This window comes from Canis lupus, chromosome 17, assembly GCF_048164855.1.
Source record: "Canis lupus baileyi chromosome 17, mCanLup2.hap1, whole genome shotgun sequence".
NCBI classification, from domain to species: domain Eukaryota; kingdom Metazoa; phylum Chordata; class Mammalia; order Carnivora; family Canidae; genus Canis; species Canis lupus.
The window spans coordinates 18,321,393-18,345,992 of record NC_132854.1 but is presented as its reverse complement, the minus strand read 5'-3'; the positions used below and the strand labels follow the sequence as shown (position 1 = coordinate 18,345,992).

General features: G+C 34.2%; 1 protein-coding gene and 1 non-coding gene across 5 annotated transcripts in view; one reads left to right on the top strand and one right to left on the bottom strand.

Moving 5' to 3' along the window:
• Positions 1–24,600, top strand: part of GPC5 (glypican 5) — a 1,343,507-nt gene that overhangs the window by 554,183 nt on the left and 764,724 nt on the right. The window contains exon 7 of one of the 4 annotated variants that reach the window (XM_072782623.1): positions 10,358–10,770. The exons of the other annotated variants lie outside the window; for them this stretch is intronic. Coding sequence (XP_072638724.1) covers positions 10,358–10,402 — 45 coding nt within the window. The 3' untranslated portion in view covers positions 10,403–10,770. Of the gene's footprint in view, positions 1–10,357; positions 10,771–24,600 lie in introns of those variants that run through there. 4 annotated transcript variants of the gene reach the window in all.
• On the bottom strand, positions 14,892–14,995 carry LOC140608487 (U6 spliceosomal RNA). The gene has a single exon (XR_012010511.1). It is a non-coding gene; the product is annotated as a U6 spliceosomal RNA (small nuclear RNA).

Sequence of the window (24,600 nt, the reverse complement as noted above, 5' to 3'; positions counted from 1 at the left end):
GTATAGTATGGGGAATCTACATGGATATGGGAATTCTAGAGACAGGCAAAATGAAGTATATGTACCTTTCTGAATCAGGAGAAGAGAGTAGGTTTTCTGGGTCTTCAGAAGAATTCACACGAAGAGTGAAAAAGAGTAAATGTTTGGTAAACACGTATTTGCTGGGCGACTCAGAAACAATGGGACATAGAGAATTTGATCAAACGAGGTCTTGTTAAGTTCCTCTCTATCTACACTACCTAGTGTACAGTATAATGTGGTTATCTATGGTGACAGCTCTTTTCCTGGAACTGGTCCTCCAAGTTATTTTAGGCAGTTGTGGAGGAGGTAGAGCTTTTCCTGAATCTGCTGGGGTTTGATTGCTTTTTAACTCAAAATAATCTTCGTGCCAAAGTGGCGTATCTTGGGGCTGCCTGGCTTTGGCCCTCAGCAGAGCATAAACAATACAGAAATATTAATGCAAGAAATTCTATTAAATTTCAAAAGGAACAGTCAGATTTGACGCCTTTATTGTAGTTTGCTAGGGCTGCCATAACAAAATACCACCATCAGGGTGTTTTAAACAACAGAAATTTATTTCCTCAGGGGAAATTAAGATGAGTCCTTTAGTTCCATCATACAAGGCAAATGACAGAAAACCAAAAGAGTCCTCTTGGAATCACAGTTCATTCTAGGGGGCAGGAAGACTTTGAGCATGCACTAGGCTGCACTGCCTAAGGAACAAGCAGAACATGATGTGAGGCACACTGTAAAACATTTTCCCAGACCTTACACAGACAAATCAACAAGGCCTAAATACAACTTCTGACTGAACAATAAGCAACATGCCTAGGGGTGACTCCAACAGGCTTAAAAATAAAGTCATACTCATCTCTGGAAAATTCTGGAAAACTGCAAGTCCAATGCTGCATCCACTCAGAAATGATGTCATGAGCTGAGCTGCCAGGTGTTGAAGTGGTTGGTTAAGACAAGTCAAAATGATGATAATGATGAAGGCTTTATTAGTTATTACAGTAGTATAAACACAAAGCCAGAAAGAAGATGCCAACTCCCAGAATGTTTCATTTTCCCCCACTAAATGGCACTGGACAAGAGACAGACATATCAGCACAAATGGAAGGAGTCATCTCACTACAAGAGGAGCTTTGAAAAAAAAAAAATTGCTGCCTTTTAAGAACTCTGGGGCAGGAGGGCAGGGAGAGAGGGAAACGTAGGAGCAGGAAAATACTGAGTACTGAGTGAGTGTAGAACAAAATATCTTCTAAGTTTCCACTCTTCCCCCTGATAAGGAGGCCTAGGCAGGGACCAGACCTGAGAAGGGCACCCCAAAAATAGTCCTCCAAATGAAGGCACCTGAACTAGGAATATAGTTACACAAAAAAGCATGCTGGCCAGGAGTCCTGAATCCGACTGCAACTCCCCTTCCAGACTGGCCTGCACTGGCTCTTGCAGCTTTGGTGTGCAGAGGGCAATTTTCCTCCATGAGGCTTGCTAAGTGAAGTCTTCTAATTGGTTATCCTTGGCCTCAAGGATCACACATAGGGTTGGCCAGGAGCTGACTCCCTGGCAGTCAAGAAAGGGAATTATCAATCTACTATCCTTTACTGAAAGAAGGGCAAAAAAATGTAAGTGCTCTGATCTGTGAGAGCCACCTTCAAGATATCCATCTGTCCATCCATCCATCCATCCATCCATTCAGGAAAGGGCAAAAATCTAACTGGCTAAGGGGGCTTAAGTACCACCTTTCACCCATAAGTGGCTTATTAACCCAGGAGTGGTCCCAAAATAGCCAGGCTAAGAGATAAAAACAAATGGAAAAATATATAAACAGGAATATATTTGAGAGTCTATACACTAATGGGAAAATAGATTTTGCAGAATTAACTTAGCCAAATCATTAATCAACCCCTCTTCTGCAAAATACATTAACAAAAAAACAAATGACCAAAAAGACAAAAATAAGAAATCTTATGATGAGGGAGAGGAGTAACCATATTTGCCTAATATATTATTTAAAATGTCTAATTTAAAAAAAAATGAGGGATCCCTGGGTGGCGCAGCGGTTTAGCGCCTGCCTTTGGCCCAGGGCACGATCTTGGAGACCCGGGATCGAATCCCACGTCGGACTCCGGGTGCATGAAGCCTGCTTCTCCCTCTGCCTGTGTCTCTGCCTCTCTCTCTCTCTCTCTCTCTGTGAGTGACTATCATAAATAAATAAAAAAATTTAAAAAAAAATAAAAATAAAAATAAAAAATAAAAAAAAATGAGACATGCAAAGAAACAGCAAACTGTGACTGACCATACACAAGAACAAAAGCAGGTGATAGAAACTACCATGGAGAGGAACCACTGGGTGGGCTTAACAGGCAAAGAATCCAAAGCACCTATTATAAATACATTCAAAATAAAAGAAAAAGAACCATGCTTAAAGAATTAAAGGAATGTAGGATAACAGTACTTTATGGAATATAGAATATCAATGAAACAAAAAATTATTTGTATAAATAACAATAGAGAATAAAATTATTTTTTAAAAAGTGGAAAGTGAGTTGAAAAATACAGTAACAGACATGAAAATTTCAGTAAAAGGATTTAGCCATAAATTTTATTAGAAAAAAGAACCTGCAAACTTGAAAATCAATTAAGATAATGCAATTTAAAAAACAAAGAGGGAAAAAAAAGTGTGAAGAAAAATGAACAGTATCAGATAAATGTGGGAGAATATTAAGCATATCAACATTATGGGAATTCCAGAAGTGGGTAAAGAGAAAAAGAAAACAAAATATTAGAGGAAATAATGTCCAAAAAGAAAGAGTATAGTATAATTATCCTTATGGGCCTTTGAGAATTTTGAGTTTAAAATGAACTTAGTCAATATGGTTGTGTGTTACTATCCAGCCATATTCTATTAAGTGGTCTGGTCATGGAATGGGGAAAGACCTGGATTGAACCAGAGTTGTAGCTGTGTCAAGCAAGCTGGAAAAGTGAGGGTGGTAAGGGAGGTCAGGAAGGTAAACAAGAGTGATTATGACAGACCATGGAATTTACACTGGATAAGGAAAGAAGGAAATGTCTCAAGGGATAGAGAAAGACATTTGCACAAATGACGTGGAGGCCATGTACCAGATAGATTTCAAGTGTCCATCGGTGAAAGGTACTCATTACATTGTGATTTTGTATATCACCTCATCATGGTTCCATGTATATGTTGCAATGAGTAGTAATGACAAGGTCTAAGATTTGACATTGGAGGGAATGATTGGGGTAGGTATCCTTGGAGTGGAAGCATTTATGAAATTAAGAATATAGCATATTGGAAAAAATTATGTGCATGTATATAGAAATTACTACAAGTCAGGCATTCTAATGAGTAGAGTAGGAATGAAAGAATAACTAAAATTTTTGAGAAATACAGAGGAATGATTCTGCAGGTGAGTAGCCGATAGCAATAACATATTTCTTTTCCATTAGGTGACCATTGAATCCTATAGGGTAGGTATGCCATTTAAATCAGATTATGTTAATATTGCCTTTTTCTTCAGGCTGTGTGCTTACAGTGTGACTTCTTCAACTGGAATGATAATCCTCAATGTGTAACATAATGTAGTTCCTTTGACTTCAACCGTGTAGAGTTGATCTAGGTTTCTACCATAATCCCCTTTGACTTCAACCTCCCCATGATTCTTAGCATATTTTTCTTAGTTCTACCCTATACAATATTTTCTGTGCAAGTTTCATCTATATTTTATAATATACTATTTACCTTAAATTCTGATTTCTATCCTGAATTGTTTTTACCAATGTATTAGCCAAAGTTCTTAACTACATGCAGGGGAATATACTTCATCCTGTTCGAGAGTAATCTACCTATTGAAGGGATAAAGCTATTTCACAGATTAATTAGTAGGATTACAAAAACGAGACCCTAGGCTAAGCTTCTGGGACAGCCTCACACTGGGTAGAACTAGCCGGCATCCATACAGCTGCTTCTACGTGATTGGCAAGGTACAGAAAGAATCAGAGAGGCTGCCATGACAGCTGATATCTCAAAAAGTAGTTGGGACACTGCTTAATCTGGATGCTCAGTAGCTGCTTTTGCCAGCGCAAACAAAGTCTTTTACTTTATCAAATGATTCAGCTCTGAAGGGAGATCTTACACAAGGATATCTAATTGATGGAATCTAAATTATATGTGGATCCTCAGCTGCAAGGGATTCTGGGAATTGTAGTGTTTGCTTCCCATCCCCAGCAGGCTGGCCATTGCTGGGTAGATAGTTCGTGTGTTGAACTCTGGTATCCAGTGTCAACCAGAAGTACTATTTCCAGCCTTTAATGAACTTTGAAATACAGTATGAGGATTAAATATACTAACCAAATTTGATCATGTAAAGACTTTATCCACGTAATTCACCAAATCTTGTTGAGTTGAGGCCCAGCATCTTTAAAGAGAGTTTTAAAAAGAAAGCTTGTAAAGATGTCTGCTTCTAGCAGAAATGAAAACTCTATGCTTGCTCAACTTGAAAAGGGCTAGTGAGAATAATTTTGTCATTACCACTACCATCACTCACAGTATTTGATTTGGTTAATAACCACCCCATTTCATTCCCTTATGATTTGGAACCTATTTGGAAATAACAGGAGTTAGAGAAGAAATTCTCTGCTTTATTACAGGTGCAGAGCTGGATTAGAAAATATAGTTGGGGTTCAAACCAAGTCTTTTTTTCCTTTTTCTCATTCCCTCCATAGAATTTGTACAAAAAAGTTACCAAGAGAACAGCTGAATAACTTAAAACTTTACTGTATGAGGCATAGATTATTCTTTTTGGCTTAATGCATGGAAAATGCAAGATTGGCAGGCAGAATTCATAGGGCTCACAGGCAGGTGGTTTCTAAAACTGGGATCCAAGAGTGGTAGATTGACCAAGAAAGAGAAACAACACATGAGCATGTAAACTTAGGACATCGACCTTCTCAACTCAAGCTCATAAGAAAATAGCTATCAGACTCTTATCACTTCACCAATCAGATGTCTCCTACTAAAGCAAGAAGCTAGTGAGTGGTAAAGAAGAAAGAGCGACTCCTGCCCTATAAGTTTTTTTGAGTCCTTCCAATGTATTCTGCTGATTAGTCACACAATTACGCATTTTATTAGAAAATCCTCCAAGTATAAAGCTGTTATGCTTCCCAAGTACTTGCAAAAAACCCAGATTTCATGGAGATACTATTTTTTATCATTGCAAAAGAAGGAAAAAATACACAATAGTCCTGCTCAGCAAATAACAGCAAGCAGACTGCTGTTATTTTAATAATTCTCCATGTGTATTTTTGCACAGATTTCCTTAAATGCCTATAAGATGACCATTTCATGTTTTTCAATCACTGATGTAATTTTCAAAGCCACTTATGAGGTCTATTCTTATCTCATTAAAGCAATGAAGTTAAGTGACTTTACATTTACCTCCTTAGTGCAAAGGGAATTTAATTTCCAAACCAGGACCCACAGTGATACCATAGACCCTTTTTCCTTTTCTTGCTTCCATTTAGTTTGGTTTAATACGAATCCAGAATAAAGAGAAAGAAAATAAACCTATGCTAACAACTTCATAGTTACAGCAAAATTAGCTTAGATAATCCTGAATCATTTTCTTCTTTTATAGCAGAATATATCACAAAAACAACACTAATTGAATTGTTTCAGATCTAAATTATCAGGAAGATAGCATAAAAATGTTGATCATCATCAGGGACAATGGTTGCTGATCATGAAAATGCACCTAGTCTTAAAATAATGATGGATATCTCCCTTGATTGTACTTTTTTCTCAGTTTTCTTTGACTTTGTTTGCCCTTTATATATTTTCCCCCATTTGCTACCATAATCAGGAGAGCCTTGTATCGTCCACATATTCTGTGACACATGATGTGATGTCTTGCATTATTATTGTTGTTGTTCTAGTGTCTTCCAACCTTTATAAAGCCACGTAGTTAATAAAGGACTTGTGTTGTACATACAGAGATTCTTCTCCAGTAGTTGTATTTTAAACCTTTTAACCCATATTTTAACAAGTAGCTGTAATTTCTAGTTAACATTTGTTCAGTAAACATTAAAGGATGAGGTATTGTGATATTGAGATTTTTTTAACTCCTCCCTTAATATTAAACATAGTGCTCTAGTAGTACATAAGGAATACTCAAGATCAATTTTTGAATCATAGAATTTTAAATATACAATAGAATTTACTAATTTAAGTTATTGGGAAGAGGGCAGAAAACAGACATAGAAAGGTTAAGTAATTTGACCAAGACCCTGAAGCCAGTTATTGACAGTGATCAGTGATATAGCCAAAAGTCAAGTCTTATGATAAATGTCTAACTTTAACTTAGAAATGCAATGATGCCATAGAAGGAAGCCTCTGATGGCATCCTACTGGAAACAAAGTGAGGCGTGAAAGAAGTCTGGTATGTGGGTCCTAACTATAGCTGAAAAAGATATAAAATTGGAGCTATAAAGTTATGTATATTAAATAGCCAGAGATCTATATCTATCTGTAAGCTCACAAAAGAATTTTAACATAAATGTCTAAAATCATACTGCTCTTTTTCTTCTGCTTTTAATTTTCATAAAAAATGGGATAGAGGGGCCCCTGGGTGGCTCAGTGGTTGAGCATCTGCGTTTGGTTCAGGGCGTGATCCCGGGGTCCTGGGATCGAGTCCCACATCAGGCTCCCTGCAAGGAGCCGCTTCTCCCTCTGCCTATGTCTCTGTTTCTCTCTCTGTATCTCTCATGAATAAATAAAATAAAATCTTTAAAAAAAAAGAAAATGTATTAGAATATTTTCTTATGAATCATTGAGATATAACTCAATTTATAGCTCAGAAACTGAGCTGGATATAGTAAAGATCTTAGGTAATAGATAACATTATACCACAAAAGTAGGGACATGGAGTCAAATGATCAATGATTTTCCTCATATTGAAATAATAATAATGCATCTGACGGTGTTGTTGTTGAATTATATATACTGTATAATGGTTTTATTTATAGTTTATATAATCATATTGATGTGTTCTGATTATATTCATAATATACCATTAAATATTATGTACATATTATTATAAATAAGATATATTATTTATAAATGTGCTATTTGATTATGTTAACTGTGTTTTCAAAATTGAGACTCAACTAAACTGATAAAATGTTAGATGTTTATAGAAATCTTTTGATACATTCCATCAAACGCTCCAGAGGAATTAAAACACAAACAGGTTAGAGGACGGGATTTCAGTATGACAATACTAAAAATGAGACAAGAGGACAAAAAGGCTCCTCCCATGCTCGGATTGTCTACATGAGTATTTCCCCAGAAGACCAATGCATTCATTGATAGTGCATTTGGTGTAAGTTTTGAAAACACATAGTGTTTTTTACTTAGCAGAGTTTCTATTTTACACACTGACTTTTCTGATTCTTAGAGCAGTATTTCGTGATCTTTCCCATGTGGACTTTTAAGAAATTTGATTTAACAATGTATTATTTGCCTGAATTAAAAATTTTTAAATGCAGTTAAATCGGGTATTTTCCCTGTGATATTAAGTAGATCATATGATTTTTTTCTCAATTTTATTATTAAATTGACCAGTGGGTTGGTGATTATATTGACAAAGTAAATGACAAAAAAATCATGCCATGTATTTCTGGGTCTTTTTTTTTTTTTTCCTTAAAAAAAAAAAAAAAAAAAAAAAAAAAAAAAAAAAAAAAAACCACAAGGGGATCCCTGGGTGGCTCAGTGGTTTTCCTTAAAAAAAAAAAAAAAAAAAACACAAGGGGATCCCTGGGTGGCTCAGTGGTTTGGCTCCTGTCTTTGGCCCGGGGAGTTGTCCTGAGGTCCCTGGATCGAGTCTTGCGTTGGGCTCCCGGCATGGAGCCTGCTTCTCCCTCTGCCTGTGTCTCTGCATCTCTCTCTCTATGTCTATCATAAATAAATAAATAAATAAATAAATAAATAAATAAATAAATAAATAAATCTTAAAAAAGAAAAAGAAAACACAAAGCAACACCATGATAATTGCTAGCATAATTGAAATACAGTTTAGTTGGAATAAATTTATTTCTATCTGACTGAGATGAAGTTTCTTTTTTCTTCTCTTATCCTGTCAAATGAAAATAACTATGCAGATTTTTAGCAAATTTCAAGAGAAGTTTTGGTATGCCCTGAAAAATATGGGCCATACAAAAAATTCATAGAGATGTGTGTCATTGATAATCATTTTGAGAACAACTAAAAGCAATGATTTTTACCTAAATTGACAGTATAATTGGGATAATCTGATAAAAAAATATACCTAATATACAGCTGACTGAATATATCTATATAATCTATATATCTATATCTACATATTATTGATCTACATATTATTTATTTTCTATTATTTTTCATGGTCCAGGAAAACAAACCCCTGCTCCCATATCCAAGTCATTTTCTGCTTGTTTAAATGGCTTTAATTTTCCTTTTAGCCCTTATCATTACCTGACCTTATAATGTATGTTTATTTTAAAAAATTTTTCCTAAATCCCCAAAGTCTGGAACAGAGGCTAGCATTTAATATGCATTAAATGAATATTTGTTGAATAAATAAAGATGGGGAAAGCATAAACTAGCTTTGCTTTAAAATCTGAGCTCCAAATAAAAAGCCACAAGGGAAGCAGGAATTACAGGTGTTTATGTTCCACTGAACTTTTTTGCATATTCTCAATTCTGCTTAGTTGTTTTCTTGGGGGAATTAACTGTAATGATGATTAATGATTCCTTTATGAAATGCTGGGTGGGGATATAGTCCAAACTGAGTTAGACTACAAATATATAAAATAATATTTTGTAGTGTTATAGCCATAATTGCCTCTAAAGGCAGTATCGAATAAAATGGAATAATTACAATTTTTGGTGCTAGATAAAACTAGATTGAAATCTTAATTAACTTTATTTTATTATGACCAAAAATGTAAAAAAAAAAAAAAAAAAAAAGAGCAGCCAGCCTCCATTTTTATGATAGAGTGAAGAGAAAAAGGAGTTTAAAATGAGATTTTTTTTTTTTTTTTTTTAGCCAGAAAAGATTATGTCTGGAAGAATTTGAAAACCAATTCAGTGGTAGCTTACATTTTTTAAATATGAATTGTCCATGATAAGCTCTAAGGGGAAAGGAGAGAAGACTAGCTATGAAATTCTTCATATTTGTAAAACTTGTCTTCCCTGAATATGGAAAACGATAGAAAAAATTTAAAAGGCTTATACTAATGAAATAAGTGAGAAAGAAACATGGGGCTCCTGTTGAAAGTAAGATTATAATAGGCAGCCGCCTTTGGCCCGGGGCATGATCCCAGGATCAGGGATCGAGTCCCACATTGGGCTCCTTGCAGGAAGCCTGCTTCTCCCTCAGCCTGTGTCTCTGCCTCTCTCTCTGTGTCTCTAATAAATAAATAAATAATCTTAAAAAAAAAAAAAAAGCCTAGATCTTCTCTATTAAAAAATAAACAGGAATAGCATATTTAGACAACTTCAGATACTACTTATCAGAGGATGGCTTTAACAGATTGTTTTTATGGTGGCATCTACCTTAGGAGGAACATAATGAGGACTCTTACTTTGAAAAGGGGTCAGAGGAGACTGAACATAGAGAAAAATGTTGAGATTCAGTTGCGATCCATGCCAAGTCCCTTGACTCCAGCACACAGAGGGGAGGTAATGGGCCTGGAAACAGTAGTGGGGAGGCAGAAGCAAACATCACCTATTTTTTAATTTGATATTCAGAGAATTTGATATTTCACATAAATAATTTTTCCAATATTTAATTTTAAATCTCAAACATTTTCCTTAATGTTCTAGTGGATTTTGTGAAATATGATTCAACCATTCCTGTGCAAATTATGACACTTATTTCCAAACTGTGCTATCCAAAACCCAGTGTTTTCAGAAATATTTAAAGGACCATTCAAAGAAAACACAGCTTCATGGTTGAATAGTTTGCAGAAATACCGTGCATGCCGTTTTTACTGCACATGTTGGAGGATAACAGTGGCTCCATGAAGTCCGTTGAAAGGAAATTTGCTTGACTTTATTTAATTCCATATTTTTAAAATACATTTGATTATAGAACTAATTTTTGTAGAACACATTTGGAAGATACTAATTTTTTAAGGAGCACAGTTTGAGAATTAAGACCATCATTATTAATAACCCTTTATTGCCGTGATTCTCAAAGTTTAATATGCGTATGAATCTCCTAGGAAACTTGGTAGAGTGCAGATTCTGCTTCAGCATTTGTTGGAGGTGAGAATGAGACTCTACATTTCTAAACAGGTCCCTGGTGATGCCCAGCCAGCCTGCCTGGAGTCCGCACTCTGAACAGCATGGTTCTGTGGCATCATGGTTCTTTAGTTCCACAGAGATGATGGAGACCCGGAAAGATGTAAAGCCACTTTTACATTAGTGACTGCAGCCTCTTAGGCTAATGATGTGAAAGAGATTGTTAGGATGGAATCTTTTAGTTTCAGCCTTGACTGGCATCAGGATATCAAAGTGAAGGTAAGACAGAAGATAGAGTCCCTCTCACAGAAAAATTACCAGGAAGAGTGACGAAAAGTCTGTTCCACTGCTTCAAGACCACTCTCCTCCAGACCATTACATGTGAGAAGAAGGTGTGGAAAGAGAAGATTCCTGATAGGGCTGGTGTAAGAGAGCTGATGCACCTTAGGGTTAGGGTTAGGGTTAGGGTTAGGGGTTCCTATTCTCCCTCCCTCCCTCTTTCCCTCTCCACCATTTCTTCTTTCTCTTCTTTCTTGTTTGGTTCCTTTATTGTTCCTTCTTTCTTCTTCTTTGTTTTTTGATATGTTATTCAGATTGTTGTCATCTTATTTGTAAAAAAAAAAAAAAAAGACCTTTATAGCTACATATCTGGAATATGTACAGACTTTATTGCTATATGTTAATCTGTATCAGTAAAGAAATTGTGTATTTAATATTTTTGCATTCCTTTAGAGAATTCTTGTACATTGTAGATTTCATTTATGGATGGAGGAATGAAAAGAACAGAATACATATCTTAAAAACCATAAGTTATTTTGGGTGTCTGCTTGTGTGTGTGTGTATTCTCATTCAAGTGCTGAATAAATCCTGATTTTGTGCATTAAGAGCAAATACCCCCCCCCCCCCCACACACACACACATGAGTGCCAAGACTTACTTTTGTCCTTTTGGCTGAGTGTGTACTTGCTTTTCTTAGTTCTGACAAATGACAAGGCAGCTTTCTGCCTTTGGAACTATCACCTCTTTGTGAGCTAATAATTATTATGTGTATTTTGGCCCTAGTGTTGGCACCAATTGATTGAGCATTTATTGTGAATCAGAAATCATGCTGGTATTTTAAGTATATTAATTTACAAAGGCCCCATTCCTCCCCAACTGTTGACGTAGGCACTTTTATCCCTATTGATAGGAGTAAAATGAGATTTGCCATATGTTAGCAAGTCTAAGCCATACCTAGGTCATATAGAGTAGTGAAGCCAGACTTTGAACCCAAGGAGCTAACAAGGCTTGTACCCATAGCAACTATGACAAAGGAGAGTATACACATTTGATATCTTCAAGGAGTCTGTTTCATCCTGCAAGTGAATGTAAATTTGGTGGGGATTTGTTCTCTATTTACAATGCTATTGCAAACATTATACCGTAGTTCTTCCTTTGCCCATTATTTACAATAACTGCAATTTAATATCATCTCAAGAGGTAACATTAAACTATACAGAATCCCCAAGATTAAAGAAAAATATGCTTTGATTTTATTTCTAATTCTTTTTGGGGATGAGAATTTGAACTATTCTGAGTTTTATGGGTATCCTATATATGTTCATGGACATAAAATTAATTCCCTGTGTCTCAAGGGTAGCACAGACATAAAAAGGCCAATTACAATTTTATGAATAGGAAATATAAGATCTGGGGCTTCGATTTTCTCTATTGTTGCATTCTAAATAACAGCGCTATTTCTAGGGAATACTTACATCCTTTCTGACACAGAACAACTAGGAACTTTCATTAGAGAAAAATCAAAGCAGATGCAATGTGAGTCCCCATATAGTGCAAGCAATGTTAAAATAGATTCCAAACTGGTGTCTTGTTTTGATGAAAACTCAGAAGACAATTTGGAGACTATTTGTCAGACTCCAGAGACTGAGGCACAGATGGAGTTCTGAATTAAGTGACTTTGTATTTTGAGATTTGAAATGAGCTCTAGTCCCAAATGTATATTTCAATGATTGTGAACTAATTAGATGTGGTAATTGATTATTAAAGAGTTTATAGTCTTAAAATTGTGAGGTTCATAAGTGATAATTTAAACATTTATAACAAAATTAAAAATGTAAACTTTATGTCGATTAATATATATAGATAGAATTGAGTGAACCAAGTTTTGGTTTGATTGGTCACAAAATAGTCTGGATTAGTGAATTTTCCAAGAAGCCAAAGAAAATTCCATGAGTTATCAAAAATTTAAATATTTTAACTAATTTAATATGGAAAACAACAAATTGGCTTCTTGCTTTTCCACTGCACCAAGCAATTTTGAAATGAATGCTATTTAGATTTTTTTTGGTTGACCAAAAAACATCCTGAATGCTAATTCATTAATAAGTATTCATTTCATGAATATGTAATGCATACCTACAATATGCCAGACTCTGTTCTTGGTTTTGTCGGTACAAAATACATGTTTCTGCCTTTGGGGAGAGAAAAACACCTACCTAAGTATACATATATATAATATATATCATGTATATATTATATACATATATATATATATATATATATATATATATATATATATTTAGTGGCCTGTATTATAGACTAAAAAATATGGAAGGTCAAGGAAGCTAGAGGTTCCAATTTTATGTAAGGTCATCAGGAGAGGCTTTACTGAGCAAGTGGTATTTGAAAGAGTTAGCCATACACTATCTAGGAGAGCAGCAGCTCAAGCCAAAGGAATTGCAAAGGCTCTGAGGCAGAAGCATATCCAAGTAGATCATGGCAAGCACACTGGTGTGGCTCAAGAGAGGACACTGCAGCAGACAGTTTTAGGAGATAACTAGGATCTCTCCAGGTCACGATCCACATTTGTGACAAAGTCCTCACTCCCATGTAGAATATGGAAGGAGGCGTTGCGTTTTGCTAGAAAGTGAATGTGTATTTGCTTTAAACTTACTCCTCACGTATACTCATGAATACTATAATTATGTGCAAGAACATTTACTCACGATTGGGTATCTAGAAGGCCTCAGGTCTCACTGAGGATTTAGGGGGAAGTAAGGGAGCAAAGCCAGACCACCAGGTTGTGCTTCATCAAAGGTATGCTGACACTGAGGCAGCAAATGAAGAACAGGTAACAACCCACCCAGGTTACACTCCCTTTGCAGAATCAGGGGGCATTTTTTCTTTCTTCTTATGTGGCTCAGCCCACAAGAGCATCATGCCCTTTGCCCTGTATCACTCACTCAATCTTTACTTCTACAAATCGCTGTAACTCTCAGACTTCCCTCATGCAAGCTGAAGTCCTACCCTGGGGCTGTGGTAGAACAGGCATCTCCATTTTCCTTCCAGTTTATTTTATTTTATTTTACTTTATTTTATTTTATAAATGAATGATCTTTGATCTGTGTCAAAGATCTTATTCAACTCGTTAACTAATGAGATATGCAGTAGGTGTTACAACTGGTTCAGAGAGAACTCAAGTACCACACAGTTATAGCCAAATAGGGAATGCTGAAATGAATTTATCCTTCTCACTTCTGATTCTTGTGGTTAAGCAGATACATCTGAATCCAAAGATAAACGTTTTAGGTCCTATGCTAAAATAACTTGGTGTAAGTAAACTATATTTTCCTAGATTTCTACCTTGACCGCTAATATATCTCTTTTTCTATTCTAGAAGAACAAAGACCCTCTTACATCTCCTTGCTGATTATAGCTCCTTTTTTACAATAACTATAGGAATAGTTTCTTGTTAAAATAACTATAGGAATAGCTGATATTTAAGTATCTTCATGTCTGAAACTGTGTCAAGCACTGTACAAATGCTGTGTCCCTATATTTACACAACATCCCTGTGGGGTCAATGGCACCAACACTCTCCTACTTTTACAGATCAGTAAAGCAAGACTCCACAGGGTCCATATATTGTCCTAAGTCATGGCAGGTAAGTGGCACGTGTACAAATGGAGTCCACATTGCAAAAAGGTTTATTCTACATTCTCAGAAATGCCTCCTAAGCAATTAAGGTCTGGGAAGCATCCACATTTTATACCAGTATTCTCTGAACATCTTATCAAAGAGGCTTGGGCTGAAATGGATGAGGTGGGCCAGGCTAGGAGAAGCTAAGATCATGGATCCTGGCTGTGCATTTTGCTCTTAACAAAAATATTTGGAGAACTGGAAATAAAAGGAAGGAAGGAACGTACAAAGATGAGTTAACAAGCTTGATTTGAATTCTGTCAACTGTAGAGAATTAAAAAGACTTTCAGGAGGAAAGTGACCTTGTTCATTAGCATAAATTGAAAATACATAATATATTGGAGCTCCCGTTCTAATTAAGATGGGAAAGTGGCAGGCTGATGACACTGGGCATATGAGACATTCTGTTTTATCACGTGTAGAAATAGACCCAGTGATGGCCAGTTAGTTTATGATGGAAACTGATTAGGTCTTACATTTCTTGGCTATGCATATTTGTTCTTTCTCCATTTTATTGTAATGAAATAAAATGTTTTTAGATTTCTCATATATGAAGATGATAAAATTATGACACGTTCAATTAGCATTTTTCTTTTTCTCTTTTTTTTTTTAAACCATGGAACACCTCACAAATCTACATGTCATCCTTGCGGAGGGGTCATGCTAATTTCTGTATAGTTCCAATTTTACTATATGTGCTGTGGAAGTGAGCACTCACATATTTCTTTTAATGGAAAATTAATTCTATAGATCCACAAAGAAATGCTTGTTTTCCTCCTCATTCCTTCCCTAAGTTCTCTTGTGCATACCAGTTGTTTAGAAGAACAGAAGAAGCACACTTGCACACACATACACCCCCCCCACACACAAATTAGAAGTTGCCAAACTATCAGATGGGAGAGAACCCTGAACTCACAAATTAGAGATTTCTTCCATGTCTTAATGCATTGGTTGGAATTACATTTTATTTTATTTATTCAGGTCATACTTATTTAAAATATATTTATTTATACATAGGTTGATTGTACACAGGTATATTTTATATAATTACATTTAATTTGCCATTGAGTATCTGTATGTTTCCAAAGTGTGAAAGTTGGTTTATTAATATGCTCCCAAAATGAATTATTTATTTTTGACCTATATTTTCCAAAGCATATTTTACATGCCTTCAACCACCTTTATTACTTAAAAATCACAGTTCCTAAATCCTAGATGACTTCACTGGATAACAACAATGTAGTTAAGTATCGTACCATACAAATTAGTTTTAAAATTTTTCTAAATGATTTATTCATTGTAAGCTATCATTTAAGGGAAATAATTATAACTTCCATTTTAAAATTTTTGATAGTTTTGTAAGCTTTCAATTTCTGCTGTAACAAAGTAGTGCAAATCTAGTGGCTTATTACAGTGTTACAGTTCTGGAGGCCAGAAATCTGAAATAGGTCTTCTGGAGGTACCATTAAAGGCTGTGTTCCTTCTGTAGTCTCTAGGAAAGAATCTGTTGCAGCCTTCACCAACTTCTAGAGGCTACCTGCATTCTTTTATTCCTAACAATCCAAACTTCCCTTCCATTCTTGGACTCCAATCTTGGACTCCTACCTTTTTACCCACATGCTTATAAAGACTCGTACAGGAGTAGTTTACATTGCATCCATGTAGATAATCCAGGTTAATCTTATCATTTCAAAATTCTTTTATTTATTAATATTTATTTATTTATTTATTCATGAGAGAGAGAGAGGCAGAGACACAGGAGGAGGGAGAAGCAGGCTCCATGGCAGGAGCCCGATGTGGGACTCGATCCCGGGACTCCAGGATCGCACCCTGGGCCAAAGACAGGCACTGAACCGCTGAGCCACTCAGGGATCCCTTCATTTCAAAATTCTTAATCACATTTGCAAAGTCTGTTTTTGCCATGTGAGGTAATATACTCATGGGTTTTGGGGATTAGAGTATGGAAATCTGTGAAGAGAGGGGAAGCTTTATTCTCTTTACTACAGTATTATTCTGTTTTCTATTTTTATCATTCCTTGTACAAACCTTTATCTGTAAGTTTGGAAAATATATTCTGCACCAAATATAATAAGAATTAATGTTCCTTGAATATATTTTTATGTAACTATATAATATTTTAAAAGATTTATTTATTTATTTATTTATTTATTTATTTATTTATTTATTTATTTGAGAGAGAGAGAGAGAGATTGCAAGTGAGGGGAAGGGAAGGGGAAAGGAAGAGAGAATCTCAAGCAGATTCCCTGCTGAGCACAAAGCCCAAATGTAGGGCTCCATCTCACATTCCTGAGTTCATGACCTGAGCTGAAATCAAGAGTCAGATGCCTACCTGTCTGAGCAACCCACGCACCTCAATATATAACAATATTTTTAATTTTTAAAAAGCTAGTGATTCCATTCCATGCAAATTAAATTTGAATGATGCATGAATTTTGAGTTGCTATTTTTCATTTGCTTGTTTCTTTATTCCATTACCATAACTTATGTAGTTTTTAAGACATAAAATATGACAATTTAGCTACTTTATTGTTCTAAAATGATGACAATTTTTTTGAGTCCATACCCTTTCCATCTCAGATGAAGAGGTATAGTACTAGATCAAATCTAATAAAACAGTTTCTAATTTGATTAACCTCAATTACCTGATATAAATTGGAGCTTTTGCCAAGTACTCTATTGAGATCTCTTCCCATGATTGATTAAAATTTGACCATTAATTCTTTCCCATTCTTCCCATTAAGTGGGAAGTCCATGGCTTCTTTCTCTAAACCTGGGCTAGCTCTGTGACTGACTTTATCAAACTGAATGGAAGAGAAATGATGCCAAAGGATTTCATGTTTGAGTGTCAAGAGATTCACAGTTTCCATTATCCCTGCCTTGAACCACTCCCTCCATTATGATGAGTGAATCTTGGTTAGGATCTTTTAGGATGGCCGGAAGACATCTACTACATTGGTATCAGCAGTTAGCAGAGGATCTTTATTTTTTTATTTTTAAACTTTATTATTTAGATCTGTTTTAGGTTCACATAAAAAATTGAATGAAAAGTAAAGAGAGTTTCTTTACATCCTCTGTCTCCCAACATGCACAGCCTCCTCCACTGACAACATCCAGCACCCAATAGCACAGTCCTTACAACTAATGAGCCTACATTGAAATCACCAACAGTCCATAGTTTACTTTAGGTTGAATTTTTAGATTTTTATTCTTTTTTCATTGCATGGATGGAAATAAATTTTCAGGTCTTCTGTTATGCCAATTAAAAATCCCCAGACTCTGAGACTGCAATTTCTTGTGCTCTATTATGTTTTCTAGTTACCTAGCCTCTCTTCAATTTTGCTCATTTGAACCTTTGAATTTTTTTATTCCCTTCTCATAAAACCTTATATTTTATGTAAGAACACTTGACTTTTGGTGCATATGTTTAAAAAAAAAAAACTGAGTCTACTCCTTTACTATTCTGAATTAAGGAGTAAGGAGTAATCATGCAAGGATTACTTATTATTTGCCTATAATTTCTCAGAATATGTTCACATTTATATCATCTTAAAATGCCTCAGATGAGAAGATCACAAAAAATAGTCTCAATAATGAGGTACATCTGGAAAGAAGATTCAAAGTCATTGTAAAAAGATCATCAATGCTTTAACTACTTTGGTTAAAAAGAAGAAAATAAACATCAATACAAATCAAGCTCCCCAAAGGCAACTCTTGCTTATAAGTTAAAGGCATATGTATACAAATCTCTCTCTGAATGCATATGTTGTAATATTGTTTTTATACAAAAGGACATATACTATACATGTTTTTGCTTATAACTTTCTTTATTCACACAAAAATATATGGTTGAGATTTTTCCATGTCAGTGTATAATGTCTTTTATAACTACTGTGTACTTTTCATTTATAAAGGTGACTTTCATTCATGTAGCTATGATAGATTGTTAAGATACTTTCATATTTTCATTGTTATAAATAATATTTAGATAAATACTTAAATATAAATTTGTTAGCTACTGAAGCATGTATAAAACATATTCCCTTAGTGGTGGGACTCACTTTTGCATAAAGATATAAAGACTTATTTAATAAGTAAAGTTGTTATAAGTTGCCCACTTTCACATTTTCTTGGATTTCATTTTTGGAGGGATTTCATCATTTTAATTTTATGAATATATTTGCTATCAGTAGATAGTGAACAGATTGATAGATTGATAGATTAATAGATTGATAGATCAATTGAGAGAAGAAAATAATTCTTGAGTGATTTTTCAGGCCTAATATATATTCCCCAATTCTATCATATACTGCCCTTTATAAGAATCCAAGATACCTGCAATAGTAAAATAAGAAAGAACTGATAGATTTTCATGTAAATATAAATACATGAATTACTGACTCAAATGTAGTTATTGTAGTAATAGTAGTTGCCCTTTGTGTTGAATCTAATTCATTCCATCTTTAAAATTTGAAGCAAATATTAAAATAATTTTAGCTATCCTAAAATTATTTCTTTATCCTCAAATGGAGTATAAAGAATGATGGCTTTCTTTAACTGGATTCTCCATTGCTTTACTTTTTGCCACTTAAGAGAAAACTCAGAGAAAAAATACTTTGATATTTTTCTAGAACCTCTTTAACTGTAACTCATTTTGGGTCCTCAATAAGAGAACAAATACAGAATTCTCAAAGGTCTTTTTTGTTACTTTATAATACCGAAAAAGAGGCACATATATAAGAACTTTCTCACATGGCTATTAACGAGCCATCTAGGATGGCAGAGTGATACAATTTTATTTTATTTTATTTTTTTTTTTTTTTGAGTGATACAATTTTATTGTGAATGAACAGAAGTCACTGGACTTCAGATTTAAAAAAGCAAAACATAATTATAAACAATGATTGTCAAGGTGCCATTGCCAATTTTAAAATAATTAATTACAATTTGAGAATGGAAATTATTTAAAAAGAAAAATTGTGCTATATCATATCCTAAGGATACCTTAAATTGTAAACCAGCCCTACATAATTATTTGGCATATTTTTTAAATATTTGAGAAGTCAGTCTTGTGTAGCCTATTGATTGCAGCTATTTGTAAGCAGTAGAAGCAAACTGTAAACTCTAGGTTAATTGTGTTTAAATTCTAAGACATTGACCAGACCCATTGCAAAGCATAAAAGACTTTATCTGTTTCTCCCCAGGAATTACTTCAGGGCTTGGAATAGGGTGAGTTGAGTTTGTATTGGTCCGTCTTTGTAACCAGGCTGCTCTTCAGATAATGCAAGCACTTTAGTCAATAGGACATAGCAGAACCTATTGCTTTGGAGATGTGATTTCTTTTGGAAATGGATGATAAATCATAATTATATAAACTGAGGGAAGACATAACATACCTATCAGCTGCATAATAATTATCATAGCAAGAAGAACCTATTGCATTTGCAAGATTAGAACTAACAGGTTTTTTAGAGTATGCAATAAATCAGTTTTGAAAATGCCAAGTCAAATCAGGTATGCTAAGCTATTAAGTAGTGTTTGGTTTACAACAAAACCAGAAATTGAGTTATAGAATTTGCTTTAGACATTTCATTTGCAAAGTACATAAGCAATACTAAAGATACGATGATTTGCATATGCAACAATTTTAAGCACACATTGGAAAAAAATTCAAACTGCAATGCAAAATAGTACTATTTTTATTTGAAGGGAATAAAATCAATTCACGAAGTTAAATTTTAAAAGTTAATAATCACTCCTATAGTTCTAATATAATATAGGAATTCTATTTTTCTTTATAATTAGATAAAAACATACAATTTAAGCAAAGCTATTCAATATGCTCTGCTATGAACTAACTCTGTGACCAAAGGACAGTTATACTCTCTTGGGGAATGGGACATTTTTGCTGTGTCAGTAAGAAGTACTTTTTTTTTCTGGTCTTAGTTTTCTATAGATATCCCTATCTATCACTAAAAGTGAAAAATGAGCCAACAGGTAAGGCTTTGGACAATCACCTACTTTTAATTCTTTCCATGTGTTCATATGATATGTTGCATACTCTTTCATTAAGGAGGAAAGTTCTTCTTAAACAAACAATACTCTAGACTCCAAGGCTTTTTTATTGCTAGTATCTATTCTATGTTGCTAAGAACAGTAAGAATGTATCATTATTTCTTAACATATTTTCAAGTTTTGATGTTGGTGAAACCATGCTTTTGTATTTATGTTTTAATTTTTTTCACTTTACATGCTTTCTTATTTCTTAGAGATCAACTAATGAAGTCAAACAAAGAAGGATAAAATGATTAGGAAAGGAAAAATACATTTTTGTTGTTGTTTATGGATTGTGGTTTATACTCTGGCCATTCTGTAGAGCATTTTGTTCTTAATAACTGTTGACTGAATAACTGATAATAAAGTGGTAGATTTTCACTTGTAAGTAATGTACTTAAATACTTTTTAGGACCTATTGATGGTACTGATTAAATAATGTCTTAATAATGCTCGTTTGTATTTGTTTTGTCCATATCCAATTTTTATATTTGATTACTTTTATATAACTAAAATTTTTCAAACATCTGTAAAAGTAAATGAGAGTGTTTCTTTTATACAAAGTTTGACTATAAAAGAATGTTTTCATGTTTTGGTGTAGTTATATGCCTAATCCTACAAAATAATTACTATAAAAAACTTCAATTTTATTTCAATGAAGCTGTTAGTATTTAAGACATCTTCCTTGAATTTGACATGTGTGTTTGTACATTATTTGAATATCCACATTGGTGGGCAAATTTGTGGATGTGTTTGATTTTTAAAATAGTAAACTTCCGAGTCCAGAGAACAATGTGGATTATCAAGATGCATTAACCTATTTGTGATGAAGGAGAAACTCTCCAATTCTATAATGGGTTGCTGAATGATTCTGAAAGCATCCAAGGGGAATGAAAACATTGCTTTTATTCTTTGTAGTTAAAGTACAATTTACATGCAGTGAAATGCAAAAATCTTAAACAATTTGATGTGTTTTAAGAAATGCTAAATCTATGTAGTTCACATCCCTCATCATTCATTCTGCAAACATTTATTGAAAGCCAAGTGTGACCCCTACTTGGTTCAGGTGCAATTGTGAGTCCAGTCAAATTATCACCCACAGGTATGGGGAGGAAGCCAAGAAAATTTGTTGTTAGGGGTAGAACGTCTTTAATATAAATATTTACAGGAAGGAGAAATAACAAAAGAGTGGATCACTTCTACTTTGGAAAGCAGATTCAGAAAGATGGCCTATTAGAGATGGTATTTTGCCCTGCCTCCATGCTGCCATTTCATGAACTGGCAGGGAAAGTGCGGTTTACTTTAAAAATTTTGCATTATAGTTAAGGTAGCAGCAATCTGGGACCAAAGGCTCTTTCTTGAAATAATTTTTTTTAAAATTTTTATTTATTTATGATAGTCACACAGAGAGAGAGAGAGGCAGAGACACAGGCAGAGGGAGAAGCAGGCTCCATGCACTGGGAGCCCGACGTGGGATTCGATCCCGGGTCTCCAGGATCGCGCCCTGGGCCAAAGGCAGGCGCCAAACCGCTGCGCCACCCAGGGATCCCTTGAAATAAATTTCTTAGGTTGATTAATGCTTAAATGTCATAATACTTGTTCAATGTCATGAGATTCGCTGTAATCTCCAAACAGTTGGTTTTACATCATTAATAATAACATTCTTATAAATTTTATTCCATAGTAACTAAAATTTCCGAATTAAAGTTTTGTTTTATTTTGTTTTGTTTAATTTCAAATGTCAGTTTGCTAGGTCCCATTACACAAAATGACAAAATGGTTTCAAATCATTTTGAAACCAAATCAAATCATCTTGTTGCCTAATAAAAAGGCTGTGGTAAGGATAAAACATAAAGTGAAACCTTTTAAGAAAAAATTTCCTTATTACTGATGAATGAAAGGTGTTTTATTATTCCTACCATGTTTGGGCCTGAGAGAGACATTACTGAACAATAAACTGAGAGGTTAGAAAATTAATTCTGCAGCAAATTTAAAATAAACAAGTTAAAAGAGCTTAGAGCTGAAATTTAAAGGAGGTTCAAAACAAAAACGTGATTTTTTTTGAATTATTTGAGTGAGAAATTTTCCCTGACTAGAAAGCTAAAAACATTAACGATATTACATGAAACAGTTTCAGATACCATAAATGTTAGCATAAGCAGTTTGATACATAAGACTTCATATTAAGAAACTACTAATGAGAGAGGTGCTCTTAGGAATTCTATGCATTAATAAATTGATCTAAATAAATGGCATTTACAGCTTATTACTTATCTGAAAATCATTAAAATTTTAATTATTTAAGAGTGACACTTTTGTTCAAAATTGATTTTTTAGGAAATAATTCAATAGTCAAATTTTACTGAGAGCTGCCATTTTTAAATCAGGAAAAAAAATCATGCTCTAGCTCTGATCTAAATTTAGCAAAGATTCTTCATCAGAGTTTAATGGCTCAAACTTCAAATTACAGGGACATAGACACAGAGGTTTCACAAAAATAACTCAGCAGAATTGGAACAAAACAAATAGCTCTATTTTATAACCATACATGTTCACTGATGCCATTTTGCCACTTGTAATATGTTAGGCTATTAATAGAAAAGTTGTGGATAGCCTGAGGTCATTTCTCACTCTAAATTGTGTTTTTCAACCATGACTGCACATTGGAACCACCTGGGAGTTTTAAAAATTACTGATGTCAGGGTTCCACCCCTGGAGTTTTTGATGTAATTGGTCTGAGATGCAGGTGGACATCAGGACTTCCAGCCAAGGTTGAGAAACACTACTCTAGAGAAACTTGAAATGTGAGAAGCTTGGAGATTTTAAAGGAGGCCCCAGAGACAACTCTGCTAAGAAATTACAGGAAAATAACTGCTGTACGTTGCTGAAAGATAGAACACATAGTGTCAGGTAGGGAAGATGCCTCAAGAAGGGTTTCTTCAAATATATTACGTGTTTATCATAGATTTAAAACAATCTATTCAGAGAACATCTTACAGGAACAGCGATCAAAGCAATTCTCAATTGTGTTAATAATTTTTGTTCATAAAATTTTGATGATGCAGAGAACGTAGAGCCTCTCAAATCCGTGATGTTGTTAAAGATCAAAATAACACTTTGAAGGCACCTGAAAGGTCAGTTAAATTATAACAAGATATTTCTGATATGTGATTGGAATTTACTTTTGCTCTATTTTTCTGTTTATGTAGTAACCAAATAGTTAAGAGTTATATTATTTCATAAGTAATCTCTAATCTCCACAAAATAAATGGGACTATAAAAAGTTTACCCCAGTTTCTGTGGAGCACATAAATAATTACTTTCAAGGGATGTTTAAATGAAATTATTTCCCTGACTGGAGGGATGGGGATAGGTAAAGATTTGTCCTTTGTGAGTAATAAGAAGACTGTACTTGGATATAAAAATAGTAAAGAAATAATTAGCTTTAAAAAAAAAAAAGCTAAATTCCATGTTTAGCAAAGTTAATGAGTCCCTAAATTCCTAAAACTGAATATTCGTGTGTAAATGAGCACACTAAACCAATAGAGAATAACCTTATATTTGTGAATATTTAGCTACAACCGAATTTCTTTTTATCATTCTCTATCTCCTAGGTTTAAATCAAACAGATGTGTTGGCTCCTAAAAGGCCCCAAACAAGTTTTACTTTCCTGACAATATCCTTTATTACTGGATTATTTTTTGAGAAATAATTTATCAAGAATAAATCAAATTTACATTTTCAAAATTGTACATTGGGTCAGTTGACCAGATCCGTGATCTCTTTTATGTTTCCAGCTAACAAGTTTGATTCTTGATATATAGATGTTCAAAATACATTAAAAGTATACACTTTATTAATTGCATTTTTGAAGGGACTAGTGTAAGCTAGTTATTTTTTAAGATGTTTGGCATTTTGCATATTTACCCTATCATTTATAGTGAATAATTTACAAGATATAGCTATATGATCATTTTTGAATATCAGTAACTGAATATGCAAGAGGTGAAAAGACAAGATTTTAAGTATGGGCTGAAGAGTTTGAACTTGAATAATTAGCCAAAAAAATATCACACTCTTAGTGGAAGATTAATTTTTCTTTTGGGGGAAATTTTTGTAGAACAGAAATAAATTGAAAAAGTGGAGGCAGAAGCTTAAGGGAAGAAAATGGGTAGGTCAATTTGAAAAGTCTGGGACCTGGGAAGGACAGAATACTCAAGGACTTGAAAATAGAAAACAAAAACAAA